A 13,334-nucleotide genomic window follows, 5' to 3' on the forward strand; every position below is an offset into this window, starting at 1 on the left:
TAAGTTTATTGTGACAAAAAAAAAATTCTGTGTTAACATTTTTTTGTTGTTGTTAAATATTATTGTATGAAGAATCTTAAGTTAAAATATATTGAAAAATACATGTTTTTATCGAGAAATACATGCATTAAATATGTAAACATTAACTAAACTTATCCTATGCGACCCAAAATGGGAATGTTTTTGGGTTTCTTAGGAGGCATTACTTATCAAGGCTCAAATGCCACTTGAGGATAAGGGTTAATGAATGTAAGGTGGTAGTGTAATAATCGTTAATGGTGTAAATTGGGTAGAGTTTGATTATTTATGAGGACAGATCAACAAGAAGAGCCATATTGGATAACTAAAATTCATCCTAGGAGAGAAATTATCACTATCGCCATTATCATTAGAGGAGGTAATTCCTATTTTTCCTTCTAATTCATAACTGCCATCACCGTCCTCACTCTACACTGCGTAAAATTGCACACAGTAGATTTGTATTGCCCCGTCACTCTTATTAACTGAATCATAAACTCATAGAAATAACATTCACTTCTGATTTGCAGATTCAGGAAATAATGATTTTTCGCTACGCAAATTCCACCCTTTCTCATTGGATGCCAGTTATAATTCTCTTATTTCAGATTTTAAACCTTCAACAAAAACAAACGCTTACATATTATACACAACATGGCATCTGCAAGACAAGCATTACGACAAATTTTTACAACATATACACATGACACCAACATTATGTGTAGATTGTTTACTTCTTGGCCGCTTGCATGTATTTAAACAAAACCAACATTAAAATCTTACAGAATGGCTACAGTTTGCTTTGCAATTAATTTGTCTTCTATTCTCTCGCGTGCTTTTTGTGTTACTACTGTTACAGCAAAAAAAGAATCTTTGCTGCTTTATATTTTTAATGTTTTTATTTATCAAACAAAAGCCAAACTAATGAGCCACATTTTCGAGGGGGGGGGGGTATAGTCGCATGCTCCTCCAGACAAGAAATGAGTACACAAAATATGCCGGTATTATAATTACAACCAAAGTACATTTAAAGAAGCATTAAAAACAAGCACACTAAAACAGGGTTGCTTTTTTTACTTTACTCTCAATATTTTCAACAAAGATCGTCTGCTCCTTTGCTTTGCATTGATTGCTGTCGTACGTCAAACCCGAATGCATGACGCTATGTTCCAAGCAAAGCCAACTGGACAGTTACGTCTGGTTCAAATTGTGCACAAGTACCTAGCAGTCTTAGGGTGTATAATAACTTACAGCATCATATTAAACAGACTTTACTATCATAGCAACCTTGAAGTTGTTAATTAGATATCTGTAGAGGATGGAGCACATTAGCTATCCTTGTAGCGGGTGAATAGTGCCCACTTTTGTTAAGTAGAAGGAATAAAGAGATTGTAGTCGCTTGCTTCTCTAGACAAGAAATGAGCACACGAAATATGTCAGTATTATAATTAAAACCAAAGTACATTTAAAGAAGCATTAGGAATAAACATGCTAAAACAAGGTTATGTATTTACATATATACAAGGATTATTTATTTACACACAAGTATTGAATAATACAAAGTGTGTGTACATGTGTGTTTGTATATATCATGTATGAAGTGAAATGTTCGTTATGGATATGAGCTCATCTATGATATAAAGAGCAAAAATCTGTTTAAATGTAAGTATGTATGTATATATGTATGTTTGCCTAAAACTTTCCACAGAGGTGACCGATTTTCATGAAATCGGTATCGTTTTGAAGCTCAACCCTTCGGATGACAAATATCGAAAAATTGACTAAAAACATTAATTCCTTCACCCTCAACTGGGCGCTTTTCTACAGGAAGGGGTAGCAAAAAAACTGTTCCTTCATAACAATTTAGCCAAACACACATGCGCAAAAAATGTTCTTTTTTGAATTAGTTTAAATATAAAAAAAAAAAAAACGATCTAACTTCGCTCACACGACCATAGAGCAGTTGTTATAGTGGCAGTGTCATCTTAAGATTACACATTCAAGCCTAGATATAGATATTTTTTTTTTCCGATTTTTCAAGTTTTAATATTGAAACAAGTTATTTATACCATCTTTTATGTTCATTTGTTTTTAATTTTTCCATCACGTTTGCTGTTTTTTTTTTTTTGTTTTTGTTTTTCAATTTTTTTTTAAAGAAGTTTAACATTTAAACAGGGTTATTTATGGCGTTTCTTATTCATTTGCTTATTCTTTATTTTGCATTTTGTTTTGATTTAACCTACACACACACACCTCACCACACCCGGGCAAAAGGAGAAAATAATTAGTGAGTGAAAATCGTGCTACCACCAATAAATACGTCTTGTGTAATGTTTGGAACTAATATAAGATTTTATGATAACGGATTTATATGCGAAAAACCTACATCAGATGTTGGCTTGTAGTCTGACCATATTAAATTTATATGTGGCGTCTGTGTTTGTTAAACTTTACTTTTCCTTGACGGGACTGTTCTTTCCTAATTTATTATTAACTAGCCTGGGTCTTTGAAGGTGTGTGTTGAGCAAAAAAAACTAAAGAATAAGCGAATTAATATAAAAAAAACGTAAAAGAAAAAAAATAGGTTTGGTCGGGAGGAGGGATTGAACCCTTGACGCGGGGGTGGAAACCAATACCAACTACTTAACGGTCTCGACCACGAGTGAGAGTAATTGATTAACGTGTCAAGTTCAAGCTTATAAAGCTAAAAGAAGTTTGATTGACGGGAAGACGCTAAATGAGGTCATCGCGGAATCGTTATTTTTAGTTTTCACTTTCCCCAGATGATGGTGAGAAGGGGGGGGGGAACAGCGCGAAAGCCGAGAACACAACGTTTTTCACTGTATTTATACTAAAATGCAGGACAAACAGGGGACAGAGCGAAATAGCGCGAATTTCATAAAAGTCGACGTAAATAAATCTAGAGACGACCCGCGTTCCCAAATCCTAAGTATTATGATATAGGGGGTATATAAACAGTCTTAAGCGATAGTAACGAACCCGGGACCATGTGCGAGAAAAGCTTTTGCCAGACATACACGAAATGGTCACACACATTTTGCCTTTTATATATATAGACTAGCAGGGCTACCCAGCGTTGCTCGGGACCGTATAAACAATGAAAAAACAAAAGCAGATATTGAACATATGTTTTATTCTTAGGGGAGAGGAATCTTTCATCTCTATGTATTATTTGTTTTATCTACCCTAGGACTGGTATTGTTCATGTTTTATCCCTAGCATAGGTAATTTACAGCATGTATATGAAATTGTTTTACCTTAGGGAGAAGAGAACAGGTAATATACAACATAATGTGTCTATATTACATCCCTGGCAACGCCTAGAAACCAGCTAGAACATGTATTTCAGTCAATCTATATTACATCCTGGGCTATGCCAGGAAACCAGCTAATCTCTACTTAGTGACTTGACCACCAAAATACCTCCCTAAGTGTGTCCTTTCTTTTGAACTTATTAGATATAGGTATCTCGAAATGTGTGTGAAATTTTGTTGAATGCATTGTTCACTATGATTTTCTTATTGTTCTACACAATATCAACTGTAGCGAAATAAAACAGTAAACTTAGTGTAGTGTTAGAATAAAGAGCAAAGGAAAAAATTAGAATCATATTCTGTAATTGCAAATCTAAATTTGCTAGCGTGTACCAGTATTTGCCAGGTTGTGGAAATTTGGAATTTATAGCATATGTAGTGGCCTTTTCCTAGATACCTATTGCTAAAAATTATACTTTCATTTTGTTAGAAAAATCTCTCTTCGGATGCCCTGCATCATCCAAAATAAAAACAAATATTTTTATAATTGTTTCAGTACATTGCTACACAATGTGAAATTTTTTAACGTTTGTAAAAAAAAATCATGAATGTGCTTATATTCCAAAAAAGAAAATATCAGTGCACAGTATTGAAAGTTGCTCGGGACCGTACACATAATGAAAAAATTGATTATTCTTATGAGAGAGGAATTTTGTATGTTTATGTATCATTTGCTATTTCGAGCAAAAGAATATTTTACCTACATAAGACGGGTATTACACATATGAAATAATTGTATCTTACCTAGGGTAGGTAATTTACAGCATGCATATGCAAGGACAGGTAATATGCAACACATTTATCTCATCAAATCCCAAGCGATGCCAGGTATTTTGCTAATATATATTCTCACCTAATTCATTCAATCCCGGACAACGCTGGGTGTTTTGCTAGTATATATCTCAATCAATCTCATGAAATCCTGGGCGACGCAAGGTATTCTGTTAGTATATATTTCAATCAATCTAATTCAATCCAAGGCAGCGCCAAGTATTCTGCTAGTATATATTTGCATCTATCTCATTACATCCCAGGCGACCGTGTATTCTGCTTGCATACATTTGCATGTATCTCATTGAATCCAGGGTGACTCCTGGTAATCTGTAAGTATATATGTTGACGTATCTCATTGAATTCCATAATTCTTGGATTGTTACACATTTCCACAATTTAACCGACATTATCGCTCACCTGTTTAAAATAATAACTTTAAGACATTGTCTTGGCTGGTTTTTCATTACAAATACATCATCAAAATAACTCGCATTTAATCATTTTTCATAATTTTTTGATATGTTACTAATTTACACAGCCATGTCACATGATTTAACTTACATTATTGCTTCCACTCTTACTAAAATAAAAACATCGATACATAGGCTATGGTATGTTACTAATTTCTGCTATCATTTTTCATGAGTAAATCCACGTTATCACCCCTTCTATCACTATAATAATAACTTTTAGACATTGTATGGCTGGTTATTTCAATATAAACCCACCAACAAAGTAACTCACATTATATCATTTTTCATAATTCTTGCATATGTTACTAATTTCGACGATTGTTTTTAATGAAGTAACCCAAATAATCGCCACCTCTTGCTAAAATAATTATAAAATAATTACTTTCATAAATTGTCTGGTATATCTACTTCATTATGAATATACCAATCAAATAACTCACATTTCAGCATTTTTCATAATTTTTGGATATGTTGCTAATTTCAACCGTCATTTTCATCTCCTCTTACTAAAATAATACCTTTGAGACACTTCTAAGCTGTTTATTTCATTACAAACACATCAATAAAATACCTCACATTTCATTATTTTTCATAATTCTTGGATATGTTATGAATTTCGACAATCAAATTTAATGAGTGCGCACATATAATCGCCCAATTCTTATTAAAATCATAAATTTGCTACATTGACTGGGCTGTTTATTTCATTATAAACACACCAATCAAATAACTAAAACTTCATCTTTCATAATTCTTGGATGTGTTACTAATTTCGACAATAATTTTTCAAGAGTTAATCCACATTATCGCCACCTCCTATTACTAAAATAATAACATTCAGACATGATATGGCTGTTTTTTTTTTTTTTTCATTACAAACACACCTATCAATTTACTCACATTTTACCAGTTTTCATTATTCTTGGATATGTTACTAATTTCGAGAATTATTGTTAATAAAGTAACCCAAATAATCGCCCCCTCATTAACCGACATGATCCTGTTCCTCTTACAAAAATAACAACTTCGATACATCTTCTAGCCTGTCTATTTCATTACGAACACACCAATCAAATAACTCACATTTAATCATTTTTCATTATTCTATGATATGTTACTAATTTCGACAATCATTGTTTAAGATTTAACCCGCATAATCGACCCCCTCTTACTAAAATAAAAACTTTCAGACAATATCTGGGCTGTTTATTTCATTATATAAACACACCAATCAAATAACTCATATTTTATCATTTTTCATAATTCTTAGATATGTTACAAATTTTGACAATCGTTTTATTTTATTTAACATTTTTCATGATTTAACCCACACAATCCCTTTTCCTCTTACTAAATAATAACTTAGAGATATTATCTGGCTAGTTATTTTATTACAAACACACCAATCAAATAACTCACATTTCATCATTTTTCATAATTCCTGGATATGTTACTAATTTCAACAGTCATTTTTCATGATTCACCCCACATAATTTACCCCGTCCTTTTAAAGAAATAACTCTGAGGCTTTTTCTCGGCTGTTTATTTCATTATAAAAACAGAAATAACTTACATTTCATAACTTTTCATAATTCTTGGATATGTTACTTATTTCGACAATCATGTTTCATGAGTTTCCCAACATTATCGCCCACCTCTTACTCAAATAATACATTTGAGAAATTGTCTGGGCTGTCTATTTAATTACAAACATACTAATAAAATTACTCACATGTAATCATTTTTCATAATTCTTGGATATTTTACTAATTTCGATTATCATTTTTCTTCATTTAACACTAATTATAGCCCCGTTCTTACTAAAATTATAACTTTAATGCATCATCTTGGCTTTCTATTTTATTAAGAACACACCAAACAAATAACTCAAATTTACTCATTTTTAATAATTCTTGGATATGTTACTAATTTTTACAATCATTTTTTATCATGTAACCCACTTAATTAACCCCCCCTCTTACTAAAATAATAACTTTCTGACTATATATGGGCTGTTTATTTCATTATAAAGACATATAGCTTACATTAAATTGCTTTTCATATTTCTTGGATATGTTGCTAATTTCGACAATCATTTTTTTCATGATTTAACCCACATAATCCCCTTACCCTTACTAAAATAATAACTTGGAGACATTGTCTGGCTGGTTTTTTTTTTTTTTTTCATTTCTAAAATACTAACTTTCAGACAATATCTGGGCTGTTTATTTCATTACAAACACACCAATCAAATAACTCACAGTTCATCATTTTCCATAATTCTTGGATATGTTACTTATTTACAGAATAATTTTTCATGATTTTACGACATAATCGCCCCATCATGAAGTTACATTCAGGGGAGCTCACTCGCATATTATAACAATGAGTGTATATTTATTTAATGATATTCGACAATAAAGCTACATCCAAGGGAGATCACTTGCATATTATAACAATGATTGTATATTATTCTAATGGTATTCTACAATGAAGCTACACCCAAGGGATGTCACCTACATATTATAACATCAATTGTATATTAATCTAATGGAATTCGACAATGAAGCTAAACCCAAGGGAGGTCACTCGCATATTATGACAATAATTGTATATTTCTCTATTCGTTTTTCATGATTTAACCCACATAATTCCCTCTTCTCTTGCTAAAATAAAAACTTTGAGATATTGATACTGGTTATTTCATGATAAACACACCAATCAAATAACTCACATTCTATCATTTTTCATAATTCTTGGATACGTTACTAATTTCGACAATCATTTTCGATGATTTAACACGCATAATCGCCCCTCTCTTACTAAAATAACAACCATGTGACATTGTCTAGGGTGTCTTTCATTACAAATATGCACATCAAATAACTAACAATTCATAATTTTTCATAATTCTTGGATATGTTATTAATTTCGACAATCATATTTCATGAGTTAACCCACATAATACCCTTCCTCTTACTAAATTAATACATTTGAGACATTGTCTGTGCTGGTAATTTCATTACAAACACACCAATCACATAACTCACATTTCATACTTTTTCACTTTTCTTGGATATGTTACTAATTTCTACAATCATTTTTAATGATGTAACCCACATAATCGACCCCCTCTTAATAAAATATTAACTTTAAGACTATATCTGGGCTGGACAATAATTTTTCATGATTTTACGACATAATCACACCATCTTCCTATATGGGGTATTCTGTTAGCACAAATATCCACCCATCTGATCCGATCCCAGGAATTCTCCTAGGAAACATACCACCCATGTCATCCAATTTCAGGCAATGTCGTGTATTTTGCTAGTACATATATCCACATTCTTATACAATCCCCGGCAACGCTGGGTATTATGCTAGTACAAATATCCAGCTATGAAGCCATATCCTATGGTATTCGACAATGAGGCTACATCCAAGGGAGGCCACTTGCATATTATAACAATGATTGTATATTAATCTAATTGTATTTGAAAATGAAACTACAGCCAAGTGAGGCCACTTGCATAATCTAATGGTAGTCGACAATGACTTTCCACCAAAGGGAGGTCACTCGCATGTTATAAACATGATTGTATATTAATCTAATGGTATTAGACAACGAAGCTACACCCAAGGGAGGTCACTCGCATATTATAACAATGATTGTATATTATTCTAAAGGCATTCGGAAATGAAGCTACATCCAAGGGAGGTAACTTGCATACTATAACAATGATTGTATATTATTCTAATGGTATTCGACAACAAAGCTGCATTTAAGAGAGGTCACTTGCATATTATAACAATGATTGTATATCAACCTACTGATATTTGACAATAAAGCTACATCCAAGGGAGGTCACTTGCATATTATAACAATGATTGTACATTAATCTAAATGAATGGTATTTTGCTAGTATAGATATGAAGCTACACTCAAAGGAGGTCACTTACATATTATAACGATAATTGTATATTAATCTAGTAATATAGTAATCGTTAGTAATGGAAATTCGGTAAATTTGTTATATATATATATATATTTTGTTACATAGGCATTACCACTTATCAAGGCCCAGAGGTGACTCGAGGATAAGTGGTAATGCCTATGTAAAAATATATATATTTTGGTATATAACAAATTGCCCGAATTTCCATTACTAACAATTACTATTTTGTCCAATTGACTACTCTGCACTTTTCAACCCTTATCCTCGAGTGACCTCTGGGCCTCGATAAGTGGTAATGCCTATGTAACAAAAAATATATATATATAACAAATTTACTGAATTTCCATTACTAACAATTACTATATTGTCCAATTGACTACTGTGCACTTTTCAACCCTTATCAACCCTTATCCTCGAGTGGCCTCTGGGCCTTGATAAGTGGTAATGCCTATGCAACAAAAAAATAGGTATATAACAAATTTCCTGAATTTTCATTACTAACGATTACTATATTGTCCCATTAACTACTGTGCACTTTTCAACTCTTATCCTCGAGTGGCCTCTGGGCCTTGATAAGTGGTCATGCCCATTTTAACAAAATATATATATATATAACAAAATAGGTTGTAGTCGCTGAATAACTCATCCTCCCCTTCCTCCCTCTCAATAGAATTAGGTCGTAGTGTTACTAATATAAAAAAGAAAATTACTTTTCAACTCTTATCCTCGAGTGGCCTCTGGGCCTTGATAAGTGGTCATGCCCATTTTAACAAAATATATATATATATATATATATATATATATATATATATAACAAAATAGGTTGTAGTCGCTGAATAACTCATCCTCCCCTTCCTCCCTCTCAATAGAATTAGGTCGTAGTGTTACTAATATAAAAAAGAAAATTACTTTTCAACTCTTATCCTCGAGTGGCCTCTGGGCCTTGATAAGTGGTCATGCCCATTTTAACAAAATATATATATATATATATATATATATATATATATATATATATATATATATATATATATATATAACAAAATAGGTTGTAGTCGCTGAATAACTCATCCGCCCGTTAAAGCGGTTCCATCCTCCTCCCCACTACCCCACTAAGTAAATATAAAGTGTGCATCTTTTTTTAATAGGAGGTAATGCTTGGGAAAAAATTAAGCTGTATAAGACGGTGTAAGCGGTTTCATAACTCATCCTCCACTTCCTCCCTCTCAATAGAATTAGGTCGTAGTGTTACTAATATAAAAAAAGAAAATTACCGTTTTTGTTGGTTGTCAAGCGGCCTCTTCCCCCCCACCACAGTTTAACAGAGGTAGGAGGTCACGTGGTAATAATACAAAAAAGGAAATGGATGTTTGTTTTGTAGCTTAAATATAACGATTTTTATATTTTTATCAATGAATATTTTTAAGCTGAATTTTTTTTATCCCTTATCATTTTTTCTTGACATTTTTCGTTATACTCTCGTATAATTACTATTTTTAACCAGTTAATCACGTTGGAAACATTGTCATGACGTATAATATTATATATAATGAAGGAGAATTATTCTTGCAAAACTATCGATAAGAAAAGTCGTTATTTACAGACGTCGCCATTACTGGATGTTGACGTCATGTCACGTGACATGACTAAGCGTTTTTCTAATTATGTATAAATATCATTAGATCAATCAAGAAATACGTAATGAATAATGTTAAAATGACAGGTTTTTGGGGGGGCCCCCTTGCAGAAAACTGATCAGTTGACCCACTTCTAGTGGTCCGTTTGAAGTGAAATTTCGATATTTGTCATCCGAAGGATGGGGCTTCAATATGATACCAAATTTGTCAAGTTTGGTTCCGTCTTTCAAAAGTTTTAGCGTTACATAAAAACATACATACACACAGACATTTGAGATTTCTATATATAGATGTAATGCCTATGAATTCCCATTAATCACTTAAAAATTATATATTTTTTTAAAAATAAAACTATTTGATCAGCTTTTTTGAAAACTACTGATCAACTAATTTTTGGAATATGATATTTTTATTTTGTCATGGGTATGTACATCATACAGATTTTTGTTTAAAATATGCTTAAATATGATATTTTAATTTCTCCATATTGCATATATATTATTATAGAGTTGTGATTTCAAATATAAAAATAAAAGGTATTTAAGCGCCATCAGCTAGAATCGAAACTGAAACTAGCATTCAAAGCTGGTGACGTTACCACGGTACCAACATGACACGCATATAAATCGATTAAAAATAAACTACGGTGTATGTACAAAATGTTTAATGATTTTTTTTTCAATTTTGACCCCTTAAAAACAATTTAAACCGGCTAAAGACTCATAAAATCCAATCATTAGTTTCGTAGGAGATAGTTTGAAAATATGGAGACAGATAGATCAACTGACAGACAGACACATAGCCGTTTATATATTAGATTTTTGAAATTTTTTTTTTTTTTTTAAATGTTTGAAATTTTCATTTTTTTTTATTAAGAATGAATTACTTGAGGAGGATGTGTAAAGGATGAGTCTAATCAAGTCTGGACCTAAAATTCAATCTAAAATACGATGATTTATTTTTCTATTTCTGTTAAACTTTATTAATTTTTTTTTTTCCCATTCGTTTATTGATGTTAAAATTATTTTTTAATTTTTTTTTTTATAGCTTTTTGGCAATATGGGTGCTGCAGCTTTACATCGTCGGCACCTAATGGTCTGGACGATCTTTGCACCACGTTTCCTCTTTGGTGTTGCCATGACAGCTGTGGTGTTTGCCTCCGGTTTAACTACCCTTCTGCTGATGATATACTCACAAAATTCTCTCTATATATGGATTCAAGAACTTATGAAATGAAAATCATGAAGAGTTTGTAAACAAAACAGATAAACCTCATAGCATCTTGGCCTATCCCCTCAGGGCTTTTGGACTTTTTAATTAATGAAGATAACAAAAAAGCACAAAAAAAAAAAAAAAAAAAAAAACTGCCACAACCTGGTGTTGCCTGGTTGTGTATTTACTTACAATTTGTTTTTTTCTTTTAGTTATTTTTATAAACTACGTTAAGGTTTTTTTTACAAAATGTTTTGTTCCAGAGGTAACACTATATGAATGAATACAATCCCTCTTTTTTTTTTTTTTTTAAATTTTAAATGACTGTTATTTGAAAATAATTGATCTGGACAGAGTATTTACTGGAAAGAATTAAATCGAATTAAATTTTATTCTTAACAACATGCTGCAATAATCCCCAAGAACAACTAATGGACTAGACTACAAAAATTGATTTTATAGAATGTAGGAAAAAAACATTGATGAATAAGAAATAATTTAAGAGACTGTTTTTATACATTAGAGATATGATATGAAAATATGATGAAATAAAATCTCAGTCAAATGTTTTGATACAGAAAACGCCCATTGGATAAGTTATCCTATATTTTTTTAAATTTATTTATTCATTTTTTGTGGAAATCACTCCAGAAGTCACTTGATGTGTCACTTTTACTTATTTTTATAAACTATGCCATGTTTTTTTCTGTCTTCATTCCTCACTTTTGCATGGCTTTGGAAAATTTTGCTTGTCTGCATGATTTTTCAAGGTGAAAACATTATTTCTCAAGGTCAAGTTCCATTCCCAATTACTTCACACACCAAAATCTGATCACTCAGCCTCTCTTTCATTTGTTGTAGGATACGTCCACTTCAAATCAGAATTGCAATCTGTGTGATAGACATGTTCGACACAGAACAGTCTGCAATCCCTTTTGGTGATTTTTGTGCAGTAGCCAATGTGCCATACCATAGATGATTTCTCAATTCACAATGTAACCAGTGGCATAGCAACTATTTTTGCCACCTGAGGCAGTTTTAAGATTTGACATATATATTGATAAATATCCTACCTCTAGAATTATATTTGACAGCTTTATTTGGCATTAATTAAACCAAATGGTTGATAACAAACTAAACTTATTTTTCTCCTTAACCTGTTTTTTTGGCGTTTACAACTAAAATTAAAATTTATTTCTAATTAAACCACAAAATTTCCATCTTTTACATCTATAAAGTTAGAAGTTGTATTTGCTATCTAAAAAGATTCCCAGAGTAAAAAAGAATAAATAATGTTTAGTTTTTTTAATCATTTTTAGGGGCACCACGTATGAAAGTCTTAAGTTCTTCAAATGGTTATGTGACGTTGCTTCTTATGGTTATGTGTCATGAAGCCATTATCTTTCTTAAAGGGATTTGCTTATAATTCGTCAAGCTTCCACATTACTTTATATAATTGAAAACTACATACTTGGTTTCTTTGACCAATGAATTTGTCTAGCATTTTAAAAAGTATTTCCTTTTGCAGGTTTGACTACAAAGAAGGCTCAAACAAATAGGATTTTACGTTGACAGTATCTTACTCCAACTCATTTCTTTATGTACATTAGGGTACCTACTGGATCCTCACTGGAGGAGCAAAGTTTAGGACATTTTTACTACTCTATGCCAGTGTTTGCTCTGCCTCCATTTCCAGACTTTCATATGAGCATTTTTATTAATAGCTACTGAGAAACTGATGCTCAATTTATGCAATATAATTAAAAGCAATCTGAAGTATCCCATACGTTTCTGGGGCATTTTTTCCAAGTTTAAAACAGAATTTTATTGCATATCGTTCTAAAGTGTCCTCATGACCAGATTATATTTTTGAAATTCACCAGCTGTGACAATTAGGCTTTGGTAGTGTGTATTCCAATTCCTGCTGTA

The 13,334-nt window shown here is 31.8% G+C and overlaps 1 protein-coding gene across 1 annotated transcript in view; it reads left to right on the forward strand.

Moving 5' to 3' along the window:
• Positions 1-11,993, forward strand: part of LOC145268235 (GPI ethanolamine phosphate transferase 3, catalytic subunit-like) — a 32,132-nt gene extending 20,139 nt beyond the window's left edge. The window contains exon 5 of the mRNA XM_080123561.1: positions 11,241-11,993. Within this exon, the coding sequence (XP_079979687.1) occupies positions 11,241-11,429 (189 nt within the window). The 3' untranslated portion in view covers positions 11,430-11,993. The remainder of the gene's footprint in view (positions 1-11,240) is intronic.
• Positions 11,994-13,334: the final 1,341 nt, after the last annotated feature.

The sequence above is a fragment of the Euprymna scolopes genome, chromosome 4 (genome assembly GCF_053919585.1).
Source record: "Euprymna scolopes isolate OS-2025 chromosome 4, ASM5391958v1, whole genome shotgun sequence".
Classification (NCBI taxonomy): Eukaryota; Metazoa; Mollusca; class Cephalopoda; order Sepiida; family Sepiolidae; genus Euprymna; species Euprymna scolopes.